Consider the following 22658-nt stretch of genomic DNA (forward strand, 5'->3'; position numbering starts at 1 on the left):
CCATCAGTTTTCAATGTGAAATTCATGAGAATCAGTTTGCTCATGAATACTTAAGAATGAGGTGAGCCATGAGAGACTATGGACTCTGAAAAACAATCTGAGGGTTTTGAAGGGGCGGGGGGTGGGAAGTTGGGGGAACCAACTAACCAACCTTGGTGGGAGATTGGGGTATTAGAGAGGGCACGGATTGCATGGAGCATTGGGTGTGGTGCAAAAAAACAATGAATACCCAGAACACATGCTGAATGGCTATTGTCCTGGGTATAAAGTCACTAACTATTCCAGATCCATGAGTTGTGTCCAGATCTGGACAAAATTCAAATCCTCCCAATGCAGGCTATGAAAATGCCCCCACCTTGATTTTTGATTAAGTCCCTTCCTGGTTGTGGCTTCAGGAAGGTTATTTGAGAATCTGTGCTTCATTGAGATGAATCTGATGACAAGCCAAACAGATGAGTTTTTAAAAAAAGGGGTGCCTGGGTGGCTCAGTGGGTTAAGGCCTCTGCCTTCGGCTCAGGTCATGATCCCTGGGTCCTGGGATCGAGCCCCACGTCGGGTTCTCTGCTCCGCGGGGAGCCTGCTTCCTCCTCTCTCTCTGCCTGCCTCTCTGCCTACTTGTGATTTCTCTCTCTCTGTCAAATAAATAAAAAAATTAAAAAGAAAACACTGAAGAACTATGTCAACAAAAGAAAAATTTAAGTTTGTATTTTCATATCAGTTTTTCTATCCAAAAATAATGTATACTTTTCCACATATTTAATTCTAATTCAGTGAGATTGTGAAATTTACTTATTAAATGTATGATTTACCTTCCGTTGCCAAGAAAGCAAAAGAAAAAAAAAATAAGAATGCAAAGACACGTTGGAATCTTTCTATGTACACTATGGATTCAGGAAAAAGACAGATGTCTGACAACCAGGTTTCTCCATAACATCACAATAAGGGTGTCACATTTGTACAGTATTGTGGGTTTGCTACACTATCTTTTCATTTGATTTCAGCAATGATCCTGCAAAGCAGACTAGGAATCTCACAGGATGACGTTCAGAGAACTTCTAGAATTTTCTTGGTAACTGCACACATCCATCCCCACAACACTTGGCTCCTCACTGTGTTACAACATCACATGACTTGATCACATGTTTGTGCCCCCATACGTGACATATATACCGCAGTTTCACTGGTATGGAGAGAAATATCTTCACTCAAAAACTCAGCTGGTAAATGCACCATCAGGACCGCCATACCCAAGCCAGCCAACTCCTTCCTAGTCTCCTTCCCGCCACCTAACTGACTCTAAATGGTCTTGTTTGTGGAATATTTTTTTTCTTTTTTTCTGTTCTCTGGGCAAATCTTTGTATTACTTTCTTTGCATGGGAAGGTTTCCTATAGGCCCTGGCTCTCTCCCTGGATAGGGCCCACAACTTCATGAAATTAGCCCATGTGGGCTTTTCAGAAGGAGATGATTTGGGGTCATGCTTTAGGTGGTTAATGACCAAACTCTAGATCTGACCAGGCTCTTTCCTCACAGAGAACAGAACCGAAGGACGAAGCTTCTGTTGGCAAGGAAATCTTCAGCTGTAACGCAGTGCAAGCAGCTTGAGCTAAAAAACTGAACAGAAAAGGAAAAAAAATGTTCTGGTCTTTATAAACTCCTAAGGGACCTGACATGTGCCTGTCAATAACCACAGTCCACCTGGGAGGGAGGCACGGGGAGGGCTCAGCTGCTCCCTTCTTCTGCAATGGTCCCCAACACATGGGCCTACAGCACATCAGGTGAAGAAGGAAGAAACCAATGGAAATGGATGTCCCCTCTAGTCCTTTAAAATTAATTGGTGAAACTGGGGAACAGCACCACGTTTATCAGTATTCTAGTTATGATGAAAGATTCATTACAGCCCACAATTAGTGGAGTATTAAGATAAAAAGACAGTGTTTCCCAGTCTTTAATAATATACGGTTATCTGTTAAAGGAAAAGTTCCCTAAGGAGAGGCAGTGCTGACACATTATTTTATCTCAATTTTGCTTCCATACTTACAATTATAAAACTGTAAGTGCTGTATCTATTTATCTTTAGAGTTTCATATAACTGTAATACCAAAAGCAATTCACAAGATTAAATAAAAGCAAGACCATAAAACTAACTAAATTCAAGTTAACAACATTAATGAAATGGTTAATGTTATTTTGCAGGAACCAAAAAGCTACATTCCACAGGAATGTTCTACTCACTGATCTGGCCCAGATTCTTTGGAGCCAGCATCCTTTATAGTATTTCTGATGTGTAATGACTCATTGCACTGCAACTTTTCTTGATTGCAATTGCTATGATGTTGTAGTGTACCATGATAAATTTGGGCCTTCGTCTGCTCCTGATACATTATTTATACATTTGTTGGGCTTCATATTTTGTTACTGTTTAGTCACCGAAGTATCACCAACAGGTGCCAGTGGGTTAGTAGCCTCACCCACCACCGCAGTGTGAAGTTTCATGGTGGGACTGGGCTATCAGGTGGTTATTTACATGACCTGCTAGTTGCCCCTATTAATTTTTTTAGATTGTCATAAAAAAATCTATAAATACAGAATTTCTCAGATTCCAGGAATATGACCACAAGGTATAGTTTCAGTACCAATCTTTTGGATGAACAGAGAAAAAAATATATATACACATACATACACAATTCAATGTTTCTCAGCCTTTGTTCTGCAGAAAGCTTTTGATGAAAAAAGGAGTTTCTTGATCAAATATGTTTGGGAAGTACTAGGTTACATAAAATTTAAGAGGACTTCTTAGAACTTTTAATATGGAAATAGGCATGAATATGTGGACTATCAAGATAGCATGAAGCAGTTCTCTCCCTTCACTGAGCACAAAAACCAACCTTCCTTCCTCCCTTCCTTCTTCTCTCCTTCCTCCTTCCTCCCTCCTGCCTTTGTTCCTATGGCAGAGAAACTGTAAGACGGCCCCCTGATGATCACTGCCTCCTGGGATTCATGGGCTTGCGTAATCTGCTTTCCTCGAGTATGAGTGGGGACTGGAACACACTTCCAACAACAGAGTATGGCAAAGGTGATGGGGCATCCCTTCTGGGACTGTATTACATGAGACTGCAACTTCCATCCTGCTGGCAGAGTCTGCCTATTGCCTTCTCAACTTTCATTGTAGACAGACTCATGCAGCAAGGAATGAGGAGGCCTCCTCCAGCCAGTGATCAACTGGGAACTGAGGACCACTGTCCACTAAGACTTTAGGAACCAAATTCTGTCTTCTGAGCTTAGAAGAAGATAGTTCCCCAGTCAAGCGAGATCTCAGAGATGATCAACAATTTGAGGGAAGTCTGTGCCAGACTGGGAAGCAAGGGACTTTGCCAAGCTACCCCCAAATTTCTGACCCCCAAAAACGTGGGATAGTAAATGTATATTATTGTAAGCTGCTACATTTGTGATTTATTTATTCTTCTTCTTCTTTTTTTTTTTTCTGGCAGCAATAAAAGACCAGGAGAACATTCCTTTCCCCAACAGGACCTCTTAACATAAAACACAGGTTGTTTAGGAAAAGTTACTCTAATCTATGTAGCTGTTTAAGATCCACAGCCAAATTAAAGCAGTTTCCCAAATATTTGGAAAAGTAAACTACATATTCCATTCCCACTTAGAAAGGTAAAAGAGGTGTTCCTTCAACAAGAAAGAAAAGCGACTTGCCGGTTCACTGAAAAGCACTTCTAATATAAAAGTCAAAAAGAAATGGATGACAGATCAAGGGTTGAGTGAACCGGGTTGGTTTGTATTATATCATATTTTTTCCTTTCCTCTCTTGAGAGTATATGAACTTTAAACACAATGACCTGATTTTCAAGAGATGACTTTAATCATTTCTAAGTTCTGTAGAAGTATTTGCTATTACAGTGTTGATTATTTAGTATTATAGTAATAAATGCCTGGTCTATTATGTTAAGTTCTAAGTGTGGCATCTTAATAAGAATAAAGGAGTATAATTTGAAAGGGCTAAAGAGACATTGCCAGTTCTTCTAGTCATGCCACATGGAACATACAAAGATCAGGAGAAGGGACAGAGTGCAAAGGAGTCTTAACTACCCGCCCACTCACAGCTTCAGGCAGAATCCATGCTAGAAACCTGCCTTTCATATAGTTACCACAATCACCACTGAGCAGACTTTTATACAGAAACTTCCCACACATGCATTTCACAAGACACAACCAACTACCCACCCACTAGCCAAAAGGGGGGGGGGGATAAATAAATAAATAAATAAAAAGAGGAAGAAGAAGGAAAAACAAACTGTGTCATTGAAACACATACATTCACCAGCCTGCAAATGACTAGTAGCACACCAGACAGAGGAAAACATTAAAATAAAAATAAAACTGTGGTCCAATAAGTTGTGGTTCCTGGGGCCTGATTTGATGGCTTCAGCCAACTCCTAACCACAGCTCAGGGAGATTTAGCTAAACAACTTAATTCTTCTCTCATTCATAAAGTATGTGCCTGGCTTGGATTCTCCAGTTGCAATAAAGAGGGATCATCTAGGAAAATACTCCTTTGTTCTCACCGCCTGTGGCTAACATGGCAAGAAGCAGCATTTTACCATAAATATTACAGCGTTCTACAAGTCACAACAGGGATGTGCTAAGTAACCAGACCTTATGTGAGCACAGCCCTTTACGGTCTACAGAAGACTTTTCACACTGTTCCTCAGCACAAAGTTGCTGTCCTTCTTTTACAGCTGAAGATCACAGAGCCCAAAGACCTCACGTCTCTAGGTGCCCATCACACCACAGCACAACAGACTAACCAATCCTAGAAACTGGGATGCCTGATTCCAAGTTCAATGTTATTTCTACTATACTGATGGGGATGATTATGGAGCAGGACCTTTGGAAACTGGCACTTGGATGGAGAATGGGTAAGGGATGGGTGTTTTTAGTTTGATGATAGGCATATTCCGTGGACTGGAGTCTGTCTGGGACATGATCCTGGGCCACTCCTGTAATGCTTCAGAGATATCCAGTGCGAATACTACTAATTGCTGTTAGGCAACCAAGAGTAGATGACAGTCACTTTGTGGAGGAGGAGAAAAGCTGAAATATAGTCTACTCTGTGAAGCATGCAAGCTTTCTTACCTCCCTGACATGTGCTTGGAGCCAGACTAAGATAGGAAAGTGCTTTCTGGTTGGGAACTTTGCCTCTGTCTACCACTGTTCTTAATTTAGAAGCTATTTAAATCTCTAGTGACTCTACAGAAGTCTTTCCAGTGGTTTCCCAGAGAACATCCTAAGATTCAGTAGCCCATTCAACTAAGCAAACTCTACAGAAGTGATAGATTTTGGTAGCCTGGACAGTCATGGTCTCTCCACCCCTGGGAATAGTCTCCTGATCTACTTTTCATGCTAGCCTTCCTAGACAGCTGCTGTATATCAGAGTCCTGGGGAGCCAGGGGACAAAAAAAAACAAAAAACAAAACAACAACAACAACAACAAAAAAAAAACACCAAAAAAAATCCCACAAAAAAAAAAAAAAACCACACCAAAAAAAACCACTTTGAAGTTTGGCAACCATCCTGGAGTTTCCCAAACCTTTACAGCAAAGTGCTGGCTTCCTGGCACATACTTCCTGGGTGATTTCTCAGCTGAAAAAGCAACACGAACTCTGGCTGACCATGGAACTCTCAGGCATTTGTAGAACAGCTTAGGCTTTGTGGCTACAAACTGAGGGCCAGGTCAGATTAGATGAGTGCTTTATCCTGTTTACTGCCTCAAACTGACTTGGAAGCTGAGGAAGGAAAGGGCTGGGAAATGTGAGAGCTGTGGAGAGCCAGACGTTTTCCAACCAGCTGGAGGAATGTGCTGTCACACTATCTCATGGGGGAAAGGAGTTCTGTACTTCTCAATGCAGGTTTTTAAAGCCTGCTTATCTTGCTGTTATTTAATCAATAAAGGATGCATTTTGGATCTCTAGACCCTTTTATGTTCCACCTCCAGCTAAGTAAGGGAAAATGGGATCTAGATCTGGATTCAAAAACCTGGGTTCGAATGCCTGCTCAACCCAGTATGAACTGTGAGACACTGGACATGCCACTGTATCTCCGTGGGCCTCAGTTTCTTGCCTGGAAAGTGGGGACAGTTGTCTTGTATGAGATGCTTCCAGTATTCAGATGAACTGTGTATAAATTTGCCTGAGAAATTATAAATTATAACAATGTTTAGCTTTGTCTAAAAACTAATTTAACAACACTCTACATGTGTTTCTGTGAATTTTGATCTGACATAAGTATATTACGTTCTGCTCTCTCCATGTCTGTGCCTTTGTTCCATTGTTTTATCCATTAATATGGCTCCCTCCACACCGCTGTCAATGCAACCTAAATTCTACTCACCACTCAGAGTCCTGCTCAAATATATGTACTTCAAGCACTGTAGATGAACTCAGCTGATAGTCCTGTGACCTGTCTCTTCAAGTTCCTCTGATGTGCAGTATACTCTGTACTCTCTGGCACTCACTCACTAGGTGACAGAAGCCCTGTGACCTCTCCAAGCCTCAGGTACTCAACTGATCATTCTGTCCCTGCCTAGTTCACAGGACTCCTGTGGGCAACAGATAAGGGAGTGAATCTGGAAACACTTTTGTTGGAAACCAAAGGTGATGACATACAAATCTGAGACACTGTTTTCAAGTCTTGCTTTCAGAATGTCATAAAATATAGTAGCTTAGAATGTCATAAAATATAGTAGCTTAGTCCTATTCCTTAGTTTCTAGAGAAAGTGGACTCTTCCTTAATTTAAATAACAACGAGCCAAGTCCTACCTCTTCCTTTCCCTCCTGTAAGCAGAAGTGCACAGATACTTACCCTCTCTTAAGTCTCGATCTATCTTGGGCGATTTTTTCCCCATTGATAATCCATGAACTTCTGCCCCTTCCACGTTCACTCCTGAAGGGACCCTGCCCATTAAAAACAATTGAAATGGAATTTCCCACTGATTAAGGATGTTCAAAGACAAAGGGCACCTTACTCTTCTTAGCACTCTTTTTTTTTTTTTTGACAGTTAATTGTATCCATAACTTCACCCCTCTTGAGATTAGACATTAAGTCTCAAAAGAGCAGAAAAATATTAGCACATGCATCTTTGTGATGCTTGGGGCATTGTTATTTTTGTCCTGAGCATAGAGCACACCCCAAACAATAGCTGAACTGAAATAAAGCATGACCTCGTGCAGTGGTTCTCAACTATTCCAAAAAAGAAGACACAAGTTTCAGACTTGGCAAACATACAAATCACAGCATGATATCCTTTCAATATATACAGACTGAACAAATCCAATTGTGCATGTCCACTCTTGGAGCTCTTGTAATCAGAACCTTGATTTCTGAATTTGGAAAATGAACAGGCTAGATCAGGTCAGCTCAAACATGTAACTCCAACATTCTATGATTTCTCAAACTGCTCATAACATGTAAATTGATTTTTCACTTCTATCATTTCAAAAAATGAAGTTTCTTCATTTCTGATTGAGTTAATGACACCTAGTAGTTTAGCTTGCAGTGAAACTTTTTGGGCTTCCTGCTTTCAAATACAGTAAGGGAATTCAGCATTAACAAGAAAAAAACTAAGCTCTACTTTATTAATCAAAAACAGAATCCATAGAAGGTTTCACCTTCAGAGATCACCTGATCCAACCCCTTCCTTGGAGGGAACACAGAAGACTAGAAAGGAAAACAAAGCACCAAGGTCACATGACTGTAGAAAGAGCGAGCTGGGACCAGAAGGCTGAGCTTCTAATTCCCAGTGTAGAATTCGTTTAATTATATCTTTTTGCCAATTTCATTGAGCTAAGATCCTTATAATGGGTATGACTCTAAGTATTTCTTCTCATTAAAAGTAAACGGATCGTGTTCTGAATGAAGAACTCACCGATTCTCATCCTGTCGTCCACCATATCGGATCCAATAATTCTGTTTTAAATTAAAAAAAAAAAATCAATAGCTTTGTCACTAAAATATAATGCATAAAAAGAAAATACAAATTTAAAACACTCAAAAGATGTAAAACATTGGGAAACTTGCATATTGTATTAAGATACAATATTTTTTTAATTAGTAAAAAAAAACCTAAAGGCAATGAAACGTTGGCAAAGATAAAATGATGCACAAATGGATTTTTAAAAATAGCAGGGAATTAGCTTAAGTATTTATATTTTCTATCCAAGAAGTGGATAAAATTTGATGTCAGGAAGACAATTAAGAGATCATTCAGTCCAAATCCCTTATGTTTCATGAATAAAACAAACAAGAAAGGCCAGCTTGATTAATTATCTGTGCAGGATCATAAAGTAACTTTTTCTGAAGTTTCCTGGGAGAATGCAATTAAAAAATAATAAGTAAGGCCGGGTATAAGCATACTTATAAATGTTATTTAGAATTAGTGTACTTAAAAATTTTTCTAATTTTTAAAATATGCCAATAAAAACACAAGAATGAAAAGAATGTTACAAATAGGATATATCACAAATAGTGCTTTTTTATGAATATGTGACAGGTGTATATGTAAAGAACTTATATAGTTAACTAACAGATATATGAAAAAAGGCATGTCGAGATAATTCAGGTCACAGAAAAAGTAATTAATGACAATATGTGAAAACTTAATTTTTGTTAGCCATCAAAGGAATACAAATGAAAACAACAGTGATATATCATTTTGTATATAAGAAATATAAATGATTTTTAATGTTATTTCTCATTGCTGAGATATTCATAGTAACCTGGTACTTTATGCATTTCTAGAACCAGTGAAGGTATCAGAAAATTCCCTTAGAAAAGCAATTTTAAGAACTTTAAAAATTCTCATGTCTTCTTATGGCAGAATAATCCCATTCCTGGTAATTTATTCATAGGGCATAGTTCAATACAGAGGGAAAATGCTTCATGCATTAAACATGGTAGAAAAAAATCAGAAACAAATCAGACTTCCAGTGTCAGGAAAACAGTTAATTTATTGCACATCAGTTCTATTTACATAGCTAAAAATCATCTTAAAGGCTGTAAAAATGTAGAAATTGCTTATGACAACTTAAATAAAAATCAGAACAGAAATCTCTCTGTACTGGCAAAGTTGTATCTTCACATGAAGAATGACTAAAAGTCAACATGGACAAGTGGAGAAAAGTCAGCATGACGAATAGTACAGTTGACACTGATTTTGTTCTGTATGAAGTCTTTCTAGTTTTTAAAATGTGTAGGAGAAATACAAAAGCTTGCATCCAGAATTTAAGACATAAAACAATCCTGAGGCAAATTCATCAGGTGCAAAACACTTCTCTTCCCCCCAAATATATCTGCTTTTGACTTTGGATCTCAGTGATACGGAGATCTATTAAAGTCTTTTAATGTTTATCATACACTGAGTAAACACCCACCCCTGCCTCCCTGGGTTTTGTTAATACAAGACAGGAGATAAGACTCTTCAATAAACTATATGTTGGCTAACTGAACATAATTAAAACATTTAAATTAATAAATAAATAAAATTGGCAAATGGAATTTCAAAAAAAAAAATCTTCAGTAAATCAAGCTGGGAAATAAAATCATGAATAAGAAGTCCACTGAGGGGGCGCCTGGGTGGCTCAGTGGGTTAAGTCTCTGCCTCTGGCTCAGGTCATGATCTCAGGGTCCTGGGATGGAGCCCCGCATCGGGCTCTCTGCTCAGCAGGGAGCCTGCTTCCTCCTCTCTCTCTGCCTGCCTCTCTGCCTACTTGGGATCTCTCTCTCTCTCTGTGTCAAATAAATAAATAAAATCTTTAAAAAAAAAAAAAAGAAGAAGTCAATTGAGTATTCTTTTAAAACACATTTCCTCTTCCTTTTTTGCTCTTACCGGTTCTGTGTATGAAAATCCCAGGCCCTCTGCAGCTGATTTTATTAGTTCTGATTCCATTTTATGACGCTTCACAAACATTGCCAAATCCTAGAGGAAAAAAAAAAAAAGAATGAAAAGTTTATATTTAAGTAACAGTTAAGGAATATGATAAATGTTCAAGTGGAAATATTTTTCAATAGACAGTGACAAGTGAGCTAAAAAAATATTCACAGCTGCACAAAAAGTCTCCTTCTCAATAGATTTTCACAAGCTGTCACATAGGAGAAAAATATGCCTCTGGCATTAGTACTGAAGTACAAAAGAACTGCTTTCTAGAACTTGACTCAATGGCTAGATATCTTCCAGAGCAGTGCTATATTTTTACCATTTCTGCCCAGAGCATCTAGTAGAATGCAGTTTCTTCTCAGGACCTTGGTCTCACCTCTCTGGCCTCAATGGATGCTGGGTCACTGCTGTCATCCAGGAGACTCTCATAGTAATCTACATTGTCTAGGACGTCCTCATCATCTGGATGGAGGAGAAGATAAGCCTTGGCACACTCCAAGGCTTTCACATATTCACCAACTGAAAGACCAAGGAGTTGTAGCATTAGAGTCAGGCTAGGTCCATTGAGGAGGTTTGTAAGAAATACTTCAACATACCTGTGAGAGGTCTGCAGTAAACATGAGTAAGAGGGAGGATAAGGTGAAGCTGAATAGCATATGCAGAAATGGTCACAGACCAAAACAGATTGTCAAATATGGAGAAACAACTGATGGCTGCCAGAGGGGAGGTGCGTGAGGGGATGGCGGAAATTAAGGGGATCGGGAAGTACAAACTTCTAGTTGTAAGATAAATAAGTCACAGAGCTGAAAAGTTTAGCATAGGGAATACAGTAAGACCGTAATAACGTTGTTTGGTGACAGATGGTGACCATGCTTATCATAATGAGCCCTGAGTGATTGTCAAATCACCATGTTGTACACCTGAAACTAATACAACACTGAGAGCTAATCATACTTCAAAAGAGAGCCACAGACAAAAGGAAGGACATGATTTCAGGTGTTTAAAATGGTACTACCTTTGGACTGCTTTGGTGCTAGATGCTTTACATCAATTATTACAAGTTTCCACCTGAAGATGTTTGTTGACAACTTCCATTAGTTAATACAAATAAGCAGAGCAGAATTTTGGCAGTTAATTCTGTTTTTGTCCTGAGTTCGACCACGTGACATCTAAAACCGATTTCAGCAATCCCAATTCTATTAATTGCTTATAAGCGTGAGGAAAGATGTTCAATCTCTCTTTCTCAATTAGAGAAATAGAAATTAAAACTATACTGAGATAAAAATTTTCACCTAGTGGGATTCGGTAATAGTCTAAAATTTCACAATATATTCTGTTGATGAGCAATGAAAAATGTACTATACATGGAAGAAAATTTGGCAACATCTATCAAAATTTAAAATGAATGAATGATTCGACACAGGAATTGTACTTCCAGAAACCCATCCTATAGATATTCACTTGTAGATGTGAACTAACTTACATAAAATATTACACATTTGATCCTTGATTGAAATACCAGTTACTAACAACACAATACCCATTAGTAAGGGGAGGCATGAAATAAATTACAGTACAATGGTATGTGGATGTAAAGAAAAATTAATGAGGAAGATCTCCATGTATCAATACAATTAGGTTAGACCATATAAAATTGCCAAAATTTTGCTTTTACTGACCTAAGCAAATGGTAATTTCATAGATCCAACCTACTAAAAAATACTTTTTATGATTTTATTTTTAAGTAATCTGTACACCCAACAGGGGGCTCGAACCCACAACTCCGTGATCAAGAGTAGCATGCTCTACCAACTAAGCCAGCCAGGCACCCCTGGTACTATTATTATTACTATTATTTTATTATTATTGAGAGAGAGAGAATCTTAAGTAGGCTCTTCGCCCAGCACAGAACCCAATGAGCACAGAACCCAATGAGCTTCATCTCAGGACCTTGAGATCATGACCTAAACTGAAATCAAGAACCAGATGCTTAACCAACTGCACCACCCAGGCGCACCCTCCTTACTTATATACATTCTTAAGTGAAGAAAGCAATGTAAAAAACAGTGTAAATAATATGCCACCTTCTGTGTATAAGAGGGGGAAATAAGTTAGGGGTGTGTGTGCATACGTGTTTTTAAAAAAAACATAAATCGGAAACTGTGTTGTAGGGCATGTAATTGGGCTACAGAAAAAGGAAGAGAGGGAGACTTTTATGATATTTGGTCTTTGAACTTGCAAATATATGACCTTTTAATATTAAATTGAAAATCATGTAAAATATCAGTCTAAGAAAATTTTCAGGACATCATCACAGCATTTGCCCACTTGTGGTATCACCTGCTCTCTTTGGCCTGAGTGGCGGTGATGTGAGATGAGAGAAAAAAAAGCCATTTTTTCCCCCATTGCCTCAATGGTAAAGTGGGAAATACAGAGGAAAATTCAATGTAATGATGAACGACACCCCTTCCCCAAAGGTCTTCCGGGATGATCCATGCTTTACCTCGATAATAGGCAAACTGTAGGTAGTCATAATGAAGGGGAAGAAAGTTCTCAATTGGAGAGAGGCGGCCAGGGCGAGTGGCAAGTTCCCTCACGCATTCGTGCTGACAGACCAGCACCTGCATATAGTGATCTGGAAGACAAGAGTGAGAGGTGGGTCCCTCCCGTTCACTGGCGTGACACACGCACACACACACACACACACACACACGTATATTTGTATGTGTATCTAGATGTTATATTGGGGTGTGGCCAATATTGATCAGGAACCTATTCTACCCAGTTACAGAATAGTCCACCACCTGAACATTGGAAATCCTAATACTGTAGGGACTGCTAAAATATGGAGGAAAGCTCAAGAATTTAGATACACATTCTGCCTCTTTCTCTTTGTTCCCCTTTCTGTGTCCCATACTTCCTGCTATAAACAGCTAAGGATTCTCAAGTGTAGGGTTGTCACACTCCCTTTAGCTCTGGGCTCTCACTCGTCCACACATGGGCTGAGGAAACGAAAGTAGCTAATGTCCCAGAGAAACAAACACTTCTTACATTTTGCCCCAACTTTGATTTTTACAATGAAGATGGAGGTCTTCTCCAGCAAAAAGATTTTATTCATGCTTACGCAGAGCAGGCTCTCTTGAGACTGACGATAAAATCGTCTGACTTCATGACTTCACATTTTAATTTACCACAACTGCCTCCTCTCAACAGAAAACCTCTCAAAGGTTCTCTGTTGGGCAGTTTGGCTTGTCTCCTGATGACTTGAAGAGGGACCCCAGCACACAACAGAAAGGGCGTGTGTCTCTTCTGGTGTGTAGGCAAATGGGCCAGTTCTTGCACGACTTAACTCAACCCAACACAGAACAGCTAACATAATCCCTACAATCCACTGGTTCTTAAATGCAGCAGGAGGATGGGAAGGGAAGAATAAGCTCTGTTTACTTGTGTAATATGTGGAAATAAACAGCTATATAAAGAGCCAACAAATAGCTGTTTTATTTCTTATGAAAATGACAAACAACCTTCAACTGTTTTCTCCTAGTTAGCTGGCCACTGGCATTCCTCTTTACCTTCTAACACACACTCCTCCTAATTCCAAATGACAAGCAAAAGGAAGAGGTGGAAAACACACCCAGTAAGAACCCAAAATCTGAAGGAAGGTAATTTTTCAACACAACATACAAAGATAAACAAAATGAGAGTCACAAAATTATATTTTTTAGGGCTTTAACAAGCATACCTGGAAATAAATAACTACATTGAGAAGCCATTTGTGTTTTTAATGTTCTTCTAACTCTAAAATTAAAATATTCTGGTTTCCTAAATATACCCCATATTTCATTTTTTATTATTTTTTTAAAGATTTTATTTATTTATTTGTCAGAGACAGAGAGAGAACACAAGTTAAAGTGAGTAGCAGGCAGAAGGAGAAGCAGGCTCCCTGCTGAGCAAGGGGCCTGATGCAAGACTCCATCCCAGGACCCTGGGATCATGACCTGAGCCCAAGACAGACACTTAATGACTGAACCACTTATGTGCCCCTACCATTCTGTATTTTTTTTTAAAGATTTTATTTATTTATTTGACAGACAGAGAGAGATCACAGTAGGCAGAGAGGCAGGCAGAGAGAGAAAGGAGGAAGCAGGCTCCCTGCTGAGCAGAGAACCCCATGTGGGGCTCGATCCCAGGGCCCTGGGATCACGACCTGAGCCGAAGGCAGAGGCTTAACCCACTGAGCCACCCAGGTGCCCCATCCATTCTGTATTTTAAAAGCCAGTTTCACTTTTAATTTAGAACAGTTTTTTTTTTTTTAAGAAGATTCTATTTATTTATTTGACAGAGCACAAGCAGGAGGAGGAACAGAGGGAGAGGGAGAAGTAGGCTCCCCACTAAGCAGGGAGATGGCCTTGGGACTAGATCCCAGGACCCTGGGATCAAGACCTGAGCTCAAGGGCAGATGCTTAACTGCCTGAGCCACCCAGGTGCCCCTTAGAACAGTTTTGAACCAGACAAGAATTCACAGAGTTAGGATAACACATAAGTTGTGTTTCTTGTCTCCTTTCTATATCAAGTGCAATTACTATGATTTAATACGTTTGAGATCCAAGACACTTCTGTGGAAATACTGTTTAAAATTCCCTTCTCACAATAAATTGGACATGTGTTGAATTCTCAAGAAGACTTGCCATATTTCTGTAATATATAATATTTGACTGAGTGTCAAGAGCTGTGACTTTTTTAAAAATCACTTTTCTTTACGGGAAGCGGGGATAATGGTGGTGATAGTTGTATTAAGTATTAAGTATTAAGAGCCTGAGTTAAGAGATCTCTATTCTTTTCCAGCAACCAACATGTTATGATGACCTCATGCAAACCATTACACGTTGTTCTGTGGGACTCTGTCTGTCAGTTTTCCTAAATCAGATGTAGGACCTTTGCCAAAGCTGTTCAGTGGCCATTGATGGAGGCAAGTCTGGAGGAGGTGGAGACAGGGTACACATCCTTACACAGCTACAAGGTAATAAACTCTAATAAATGAAAAGCATTCCCAAATAAAAGAGTAAGTGTAAACAAATCCTTAACAATTGAAATGTGAAACACACATAAAACTGACATTCGAATGAGCAGAGCTCACAAAAATGCAAGGAAATGACTGTGCCAGAGGCTTAGCAAAACAAAACCTGGGGCGGGGGGATCCTCAATAATTCAGACACTGGTACTGATTTTAGATGAACTGAGTTGGTTTTGGGTAATTGACTATGAGGCAAATAGTTCATCCAACAAACTGATTTTCAGTCTACTGTTTAATCTAAATTTTGAAAGATGTTTCCCAATTGTCCCTCTCAAAGACCCTGACAATTTAGGACCTACATTTTCAAAACATACAGTATTATTAATCCTTTTAATCTGAAATGTGATTGATGGTTATATCATTTTCTTCCTCCTCCCTTTCTCCCTCCCTCCCTTCCTTCCATCCTTCTCTTCTTTTTTTCCCTTCCACTCATTCATTTAATGAATATTTACTAAGCACCCACTGTTTGCCAGTCAGTATACTAAGGGGCTGAGGATTAAGCACTTAACAAGAGAAGACATTAGGCAAGTGATAGAGGAAAACAACACCTTTCAAAGTCTGTGAGTGGAAATGAACATGGCATTTCCAGGAAATGCCACAGGAGTGGATCAAAGAGACAGGAAGAGAGGAGAGGAAATTATACACAAGGGCACAATCATGAATATCTTTATTAAAGGTCTTGGGTTTTAGTCCAAAATGGAAGGCTTTGGCTAGGGATGGTGGGGGGAGGTTCTGTGAACATATTTTCCTCTTTTTTTAGACTATTCTGTCTGCCTAGAGAGTAAAACCTCATCAGGACACAAGGACCAGCAAGGAGGCTATCACTGTGCCTTTGTTAAAAGATACTGTGGATATGAACCATGGTGGTAGCAAAAGGGATGGAGAGAACCAGGGAATCTCCCACGCTTTTAGGCGGTACCACCTATCAGAGTTTGGTAACAAATAGAGGAGAATAGGAATTAGGGGAATCCCGATTGCTTAGGAGGAATCTAAATAAGGAATTAAGGAAAATAACTTTTGGGGACTTGGTTTGAACTGCTCGGTGAGGGGTGCTTTTCATGGAGACCAAAAACATAAGCATTTGGGAAGAGAAAACTCACTTCCTTAATTTGCCTTTTTACATGTATAGGTGAAGCTGAACATCCTTTTTAAAAATACATATTTATAACTTAGAACACAATATGTACTCAACAGATATTTGTTAAGCATTAATTACTGAATAAGTTATCCTTTGTACATTTTTCATTTATGTAGACATTAAAATATATGTCCTAGACTGAGAAAAGCCTAGATTTGATTCCTAGTTTCCCCTTAATCACATTGCTCTGAGGTATAAGTTCCTCATTTAAAAAAGGGAGAAGATGATAGATACCACTACCATCTACCTACCAGAAGTTGTTTAGAGGATTAAAAGATACATAAATATACAAAATGTTTTGCATACTGTAACTGCTATGTAAATGTTGCTTATTATTATGACTATCCATAAGTCAGAAATAAATTACTACTAATAACAATAATTTACAAGTTCTGCTTAAATATTATAGATATTAACTGTTTGCCTATAAATATTTTGCAACTTTTCTACTTGTCAATTGTAAGTTGGCTTGATTTGTTGTATCTTTTGTATTTAAAATCTTATGTAAAGTCTATCTTTTTCTTCATATATCTTGTCTTTTGTCATGCTAAGAACTGGTTTTCCTCTCCTCCCATTATACACAGATTCTCTTGCATTTGCTTCTTTTTTTAAAGATTTATTCATTTATTTTAAAGACAGAGAGAAAGCATGAACACAAGTGCATGCACGGGTAGGGAGAAGGGCAGAGGGATGGAGAGAATCCTCAAGCAGATTTCCTGCTGAGACCAAGCTCTGAGCCAAAATCACAAGTCAGACGCTTTACCAACTGAGCCACACAGCCACCCCTCTTGCATTTTCTTCTAACAGTTTTATTTTCACACCTATATTATTAACATAAATAGAATTTATTTTTGTATGTTTTTCAAATGCTTCCCACCATAAATGGTTAACTAGCTAATCTCTGTAGTAAATGTATAATTCACATTACCTACTATTTTACATGCCGCTTTGTAATATATTACATTCTCATAGATAATAAAAACCTCTTTTAAGTAACTGAAGAAAACTATACAAAAGCATTCACTACTACATTGCTTATAATAATGAAAACCTATAACTTTCCAATATTCATCAGTAAGGGGACTGGTCAAATTAATTATGTTTTCCACATATATTGGAATATTGCACAATCATTCAAAACCATAAAGTAGATCCACACGTACTACTTACATGAGAAGAAGTCCACACTATATTGTTAAGCATAAAATAAAACGAAAACAAAAATATGCTCAAAATCAGTATTCACAGTATTGTCTCATTTTTTAAAAAAATAATAATTATTATAAATAAATACAGAAACATTTACATATGCATCTGAACAAGTTTGGGAGTACAATCACCAAAATTTAAATGAGGTAGATTTATTTATAGGAGATAGGACAGGTTACTATATCTTTCATTTTTTACAATTTTTAATTCTGTATTGATGGGGTAGATTTACAGACTGCATTTCCTATAGTCAGGAAGTAAATAAGGGGGAAAAATAAGCTTTACCTGCAATGGCTTCATAGAGACCAGCTTTGTACCCTAAGTACTCGTACTCTTCAAATCTCTGAGGCCCCTCGCACAGGGCTCTGCACTCCGTATCTTCACTGTAATATTCTCTTAGAGCTTGCTCAAAGTACTTGATAGCAAGCTCAAAGTCATCAGCCTCATAATGTTTAACTCCTGCACTGTAACTCTCCTGCAAAGAAGCAGAAAAAAAAAAAAATTACACACACACACACCACACACGCACACACACACACGTATTTATTTTTTCCAAAGAGCACCTGTGGAGCACTTGAATAACAGGGTTCAGGGTCAATCGGGATCATCTGGGCAGGGGGACACTGGGTTTTTGGGCTATGGAAGAATAATGTAGGGTTTTACTGGGAGACAAAAAGTAACTTCCTTGGTTTCAGGGAATTATAAATAAGAATGGTATTATTGAGCAAGGTGAATGCTGTGGCACCAGGCAATTCCATATTCTTTCTGAGCACAAACATGCAAGACACCATTTTCTCCCATCCAAGTACTAACCAGGCCCGGCCCTGCTTAGCTTTCGAGATCAGACGAGATCGGGCGCGTTCAGGGTGGTATGGCCGTAGACAAGACACCATTTTCTAACTCCATTTGAATATAGCTATGGGCATGTAACAACATCCAGTAGATTGGTGTGGGTGACCATGACACACCCAATTTCCAGGCCTGGCCCAATTTAATAATAGTAATAATAATAATAATAGTAATAATGCTTCTATTGAAAATCTCTTATACTGTTCTTCAACCATCTTGGAAGTCACCTGTCAAGAATGGTGACATCTCCAATTGAAAAAAAAAAAAAAAGCCTCCCCAACTTACTGTGATTTCAAGTAAGTTTTCATTTAAGTGAAAAATTATATAACTTTAAAATACCAGAATTTGAAAAGTACAGGTACAACAGAAAATCAATGGGCAAGGAGCTGGGAAATCACAGTGTGACCTGAGTAGTTCGTACTGGCTTCAACTTCCATGTGTAAAATTAAAGGTTGGAGGTGGCGCTGAGGTTTAGAGGGGGTGACAGATGTTTATATCATGTTTTACTTTTCGCTATATCATACTATTTTCTAAGGGCATTTTCACCTTCTCTCAATTTTTTCAACCCCAGTAATAACAATATTTCATCTGAGAACTCTAAAAAATAAAACCATTACTGTATTAGGAATCGAGAATCAACCTGAGACACCCATTCACAGGAATCTGCTTGGAGTCCAGTGAAACTCAGGAACACCTAGCTCTTTCCGATTAGGGCAAGGATCCCCGGCGCTCACCAGATGTGGTTTGGCTTCCAGATCTACAAGCTGGAGTGCTTCCACGCCGGCCATTGTTCTGTAATTCTCAATGTTCTGCTGCATTTCCATGTGCTCGGGGTTGGCCATGAAAAATGTGTGGGCTGCTTCCACTGCCTTTTCCAACTGGTTAAGCTATGGAGAAAAGAAGAGGACCACATGAAGGCAAATATTTCTAACCCGGCTAAGTACCAGTCCAAGGGATAACGGCTAAAGCGGCAGGGCCAGCTTCCAGTTCATATTCACTGTATGCAATCTCTATACTATAAAGTGGGAGGTTAACGAACAGGGCTCCTAAAATGATATGTGGCTGTTCAGGCTTTGATGAAAATAGCTACATGTGCTCTACTCCAAGTTCATTCTTTACCCACTGTGACCTGAGCCACCTGCTTTTATGGCAAACTGAATCTTTGCACTTCGATTTGCTTCATGGTTGGTCACAATAAAAAGCTGCCAATGCTGTACCATCTCTAATTCATGTTTTTGACATTTTTATCTTTTATTTTCTCTTTTCTCTTTGTTCCTTTTGCCTTTAATCCTGACAATGGGGTACAAACAAACCTATGCATTTCCAAAGGACGGGAATCAGTCTACCTCCCACTCCATCAAATTTACTGGGCTTTAGAATGTGAAGAATACAGAATTATGATTTTTTAAAACATTTTATCTATTTGACAGATAGAGAGAGAGAGATCACAAGTAGGCAGAGAGAGAAGGGGAAGCAGGCCCCCTGCTGAGCAGAGAACCTGATGTGGGACTCGATCCCGGGACTCCCGAGATCATGACCTGAGCCAAAGGCAGAGGCCTTAACCCACTGAGCTACACATGCGCCCAAGAATACAGAATTAAAAGGAGTAAACTATTCCAATGTGTAAGAAATGCTGAATACGGCACATAAAATGCTTTACCACATTTTTTTTGAAATACCTGATTCCAGCCTTACAACTTTCTCATCAGCACAAAAGGAAGAATTTTTAGTAACCACTACACAGACAGTACAAAATCTTCTCCTAAACCACACAATACATTGTCCTCTGTGTAAGGCAACGATGCATTCTTTAACAAAATAGAATTTACCCAATTTAAGACATTTTTCTCTATGCTTTAGACATAGAGAATGTATATAGACGGATCTGTTTGCTCCATATCAAAAAAGTGAATATTCATATTGGCAATCTTTCTCATGGTAAATTCCAAATTATGTTTGATCTATTTTGTAGTATGAAGACATGAAAACTCATTGTCATTAAGAAGTAAACATAAAATCATGGAACAGCATATCTGACTCAATTGAGTCTGTTTTTGACAGTCTTGCCAGTCAGGTATTAATAAGAAATAGAAGTACTAAGTGCCCAAGTCCCCAATTATTGCCATTTTGTGTTATATAAATAATCTTAACCTTCACCATACTGCCCTATTTTAAGACCTGAAACCCTTAACTTTGTTTAATAATAGTAAAACCTTCCCTTTGAACTTGTATACCCTTAGCTACTGGCCTTCCTTCCATTAAGTTTTTGTCTTGTCAACTGTCCCTGCCATTTTTACCTTTGTCCTCAATTCTATGCTCCCAGAATGATCTTGGCTGTCAAAATCATGAATTTTGGATGTGGTTTCTTTTTTAATTTACATTTTTCAACTTCTTAGTCACTAAATATGAACTGTGTGGACATCTATAGTGTTGAGTATATAGGTATAGAAGAAAAACAATAGGTTCTAAATTAGGTATGTGTCTATACTTATCAAATAAACCTGAAAAAATCATTTAAAAATTTATGACTCAGTTATCCTTTTTTTTAAAAAGATTTTTATTTATTTGACAAAGATCACAAGTAGGCAGAGAGGGGTAAGCAGGCTCCCTGCTGAGCAGAGACCCAATGTGGGGCCTGATCCCAGGACCCTGAGATCATGAACTGAGCAGAGGCTTAACCCACTGAGCCACCCAGGTGCCCCTGACTCAGTTATCCTTAAAGGAAAAAAAAAATGCTTGTAAAAACCCCACACTACTATCTACTATATAGGATTTCAGAAGGTTTTAATTGTGTAATATATATAAATGTGCTTCAGAAATCACTAAAATCCTTAAAAATAAACAACAGAATACAATTTGACCCATCCATTTCAAAGATGTAAATAATGATGGTATAAGATGAGTGGATAAGAAGATGTGGTATACACACACACACACACACACACACACACATACACACACACACAGGAATATTACTCAGCCATCAAAAGGAATGAAATCTTGACATTTGCAATAATATAGATGAAACTAGAGGGTATTGTGCTAAGTGAAATAAGTCAGTCAGAGAAAGACAAATACCGTATAATTTCACCCATGTGGAACTTAAGAAGTAAAACATAGGGGAAGGGAAGGAGAAAATAAAATAACATGAAAACTGGAGAGGAAGGCAAACCACCAGAGACACTGAACTCTAGGAAAAAACTGAGGATGGCTGGAGGGGAAATGGTTGGGGGAAACGGATAATTGGGTGAGAGCATTAAAGAAGGCACTTGACATAACGAGCCCTGGATATTATAGGCAAATGGTGAATCACTAAATTCCACCTATGTAACTAATTTTAAAAAAAGGGGAAAAATGATGATGGTGTAATCTATATGTCCAGAGGAGTTACTAATACACTTTGATATACTCTTGTTAATTAAAATTGACAGAACATAAATTTATTTTTTCACTTTCCTACCTTTGTCTTTTGCTTAGGCTGTTCCACCTAAGAGCCTCTGTCCCTTGGTGTTTTCTTACTGAAATCTAACATATCCCATAAAGCCAACCCTAAATCCTGCCTCTCTAAGGGATCTTTTCTCAACATGATAGCCACAGTTACATACAACCATACCACCTTATCCTTATTCCTCTATGAGCACTTGTCATACTCTGCTGTATATTGTACCTCCCTGAGTATATTCATTTTTTCTAGTAGAGCTCTCTGAGAATAGGGACCATATGACTTCTTTTTCTTGTTTGTTTTCCACCTATTTTACATATGGATTTTGTCTATGATATGTCTGGGGAAGAAAGAGGAAAAAAGAAATTCTAACAAATAAATCTTTTACACACAAATCAAAAAGTATATTACATGTCAGTGTGCTTCATAAGCTCTACTGGCTGAAAAGGATAGTCAGTTTAATAACAACATCTCCAAAGTCACCATTCACACTGAGATCTTGCAATAACGGTTACCAACAAAGAATGTTTCATAGCTCTTGAGCACTGCCAGCCAGCACTGACAAGTTAGTTCCTTTTCTTAAATTTTATCATAGTTTTTAGTTTGTTTTGTTTTGTTTTGTCACATTTGATGTTTTCCCCATTCATTTTCTTTGTTTTCCTCATTTATAACCCAGTATTGAGCATCATATCATCTTCCCCAGTATAAATAATAAGATTCCATGCTTCAAGTTAAACTGTAAAACTTATTCATGAACTGGCCATGGTTTTTAAATCATTGTAAACCAGTTCAGGAAACTGGAACTGGCTGCCAATGTCTATAAAATAAGCCATTATTTTAACTAGAATCTTGTTATCTTTGCACTCTATTTGAGAAATCAGATATACACATTTGAAGCGGTAGGAAAAGTCCGGGTGAACACGTGTATGCTGCATATAATGCCATATTTTGGGATGGAGATTATTATAAGGCCTTGTAAGTACTAGTTTTCAGCTAACCCACCAC

At 38.4% G+C, this 22658-nt stretch overlaps 1 protein-coding gene across 1 annotated transcript in view; it reads right to left on the reverse strand.

Annotated features, from left to right (window-relative positions):
- P3H2 (prolyl 3-hydroxylase 2) overlaps nucleotides 1-22658 on the reverse strand; it is a 150084-nt gene that overhangs the window by 13109 nt on the left and 114317 nt on the right. Inside the window, exons 2-8 of the mRNA XM_004745256.2 lie at nucleotides 18946-19098; nucleotides 17648-17837; nucleotides 12445-12576; nucleotides 10318-10460; nucleotides 9894-9983; nucleotides 7935-7975; nucleotides 6872-6963 (exon numbers count right to left, since the gene is read on the reverse strand). Of these exons, the coding sequence (XP_004745313.2) occupies nucleotides 6872-6963; nucleotides 7935-7975; nucleotides 9894-9983; nucleotides 10318-10460; nucleotides 12445-12576; nucleotides 17648-17837; nucleotides 18946-19098 (841 nt within the window). The remainder of the gene's footprint in view (nucleotides 1-6871; nucleotides 6964-7934; nucleotides 7976-9893; nucleotides 9984-10317; nucleotides 10461-12444; nucleotides 12577-17647; nucleotides 17838-18945; nucleotides 19099-22658) is intronic.

This window comes from Mustela putorius, unplaced genomic scaffold (genome assembly GCF_011764305.1).
Source record: "Mustela putorius furo isolate JIRA1106 unplaced genomic scaffold, ASM1176430v1.1 tig00003834_pilon_pilon_pilon, whole genome shotgun sequence".
Taxonomy (NCBI): domain Eukaryota; kingdom Metazoa; phylum Chordata; class Mammalia; order Carnivora; family Mustelidae; genus Mustela; species Mustela putorius.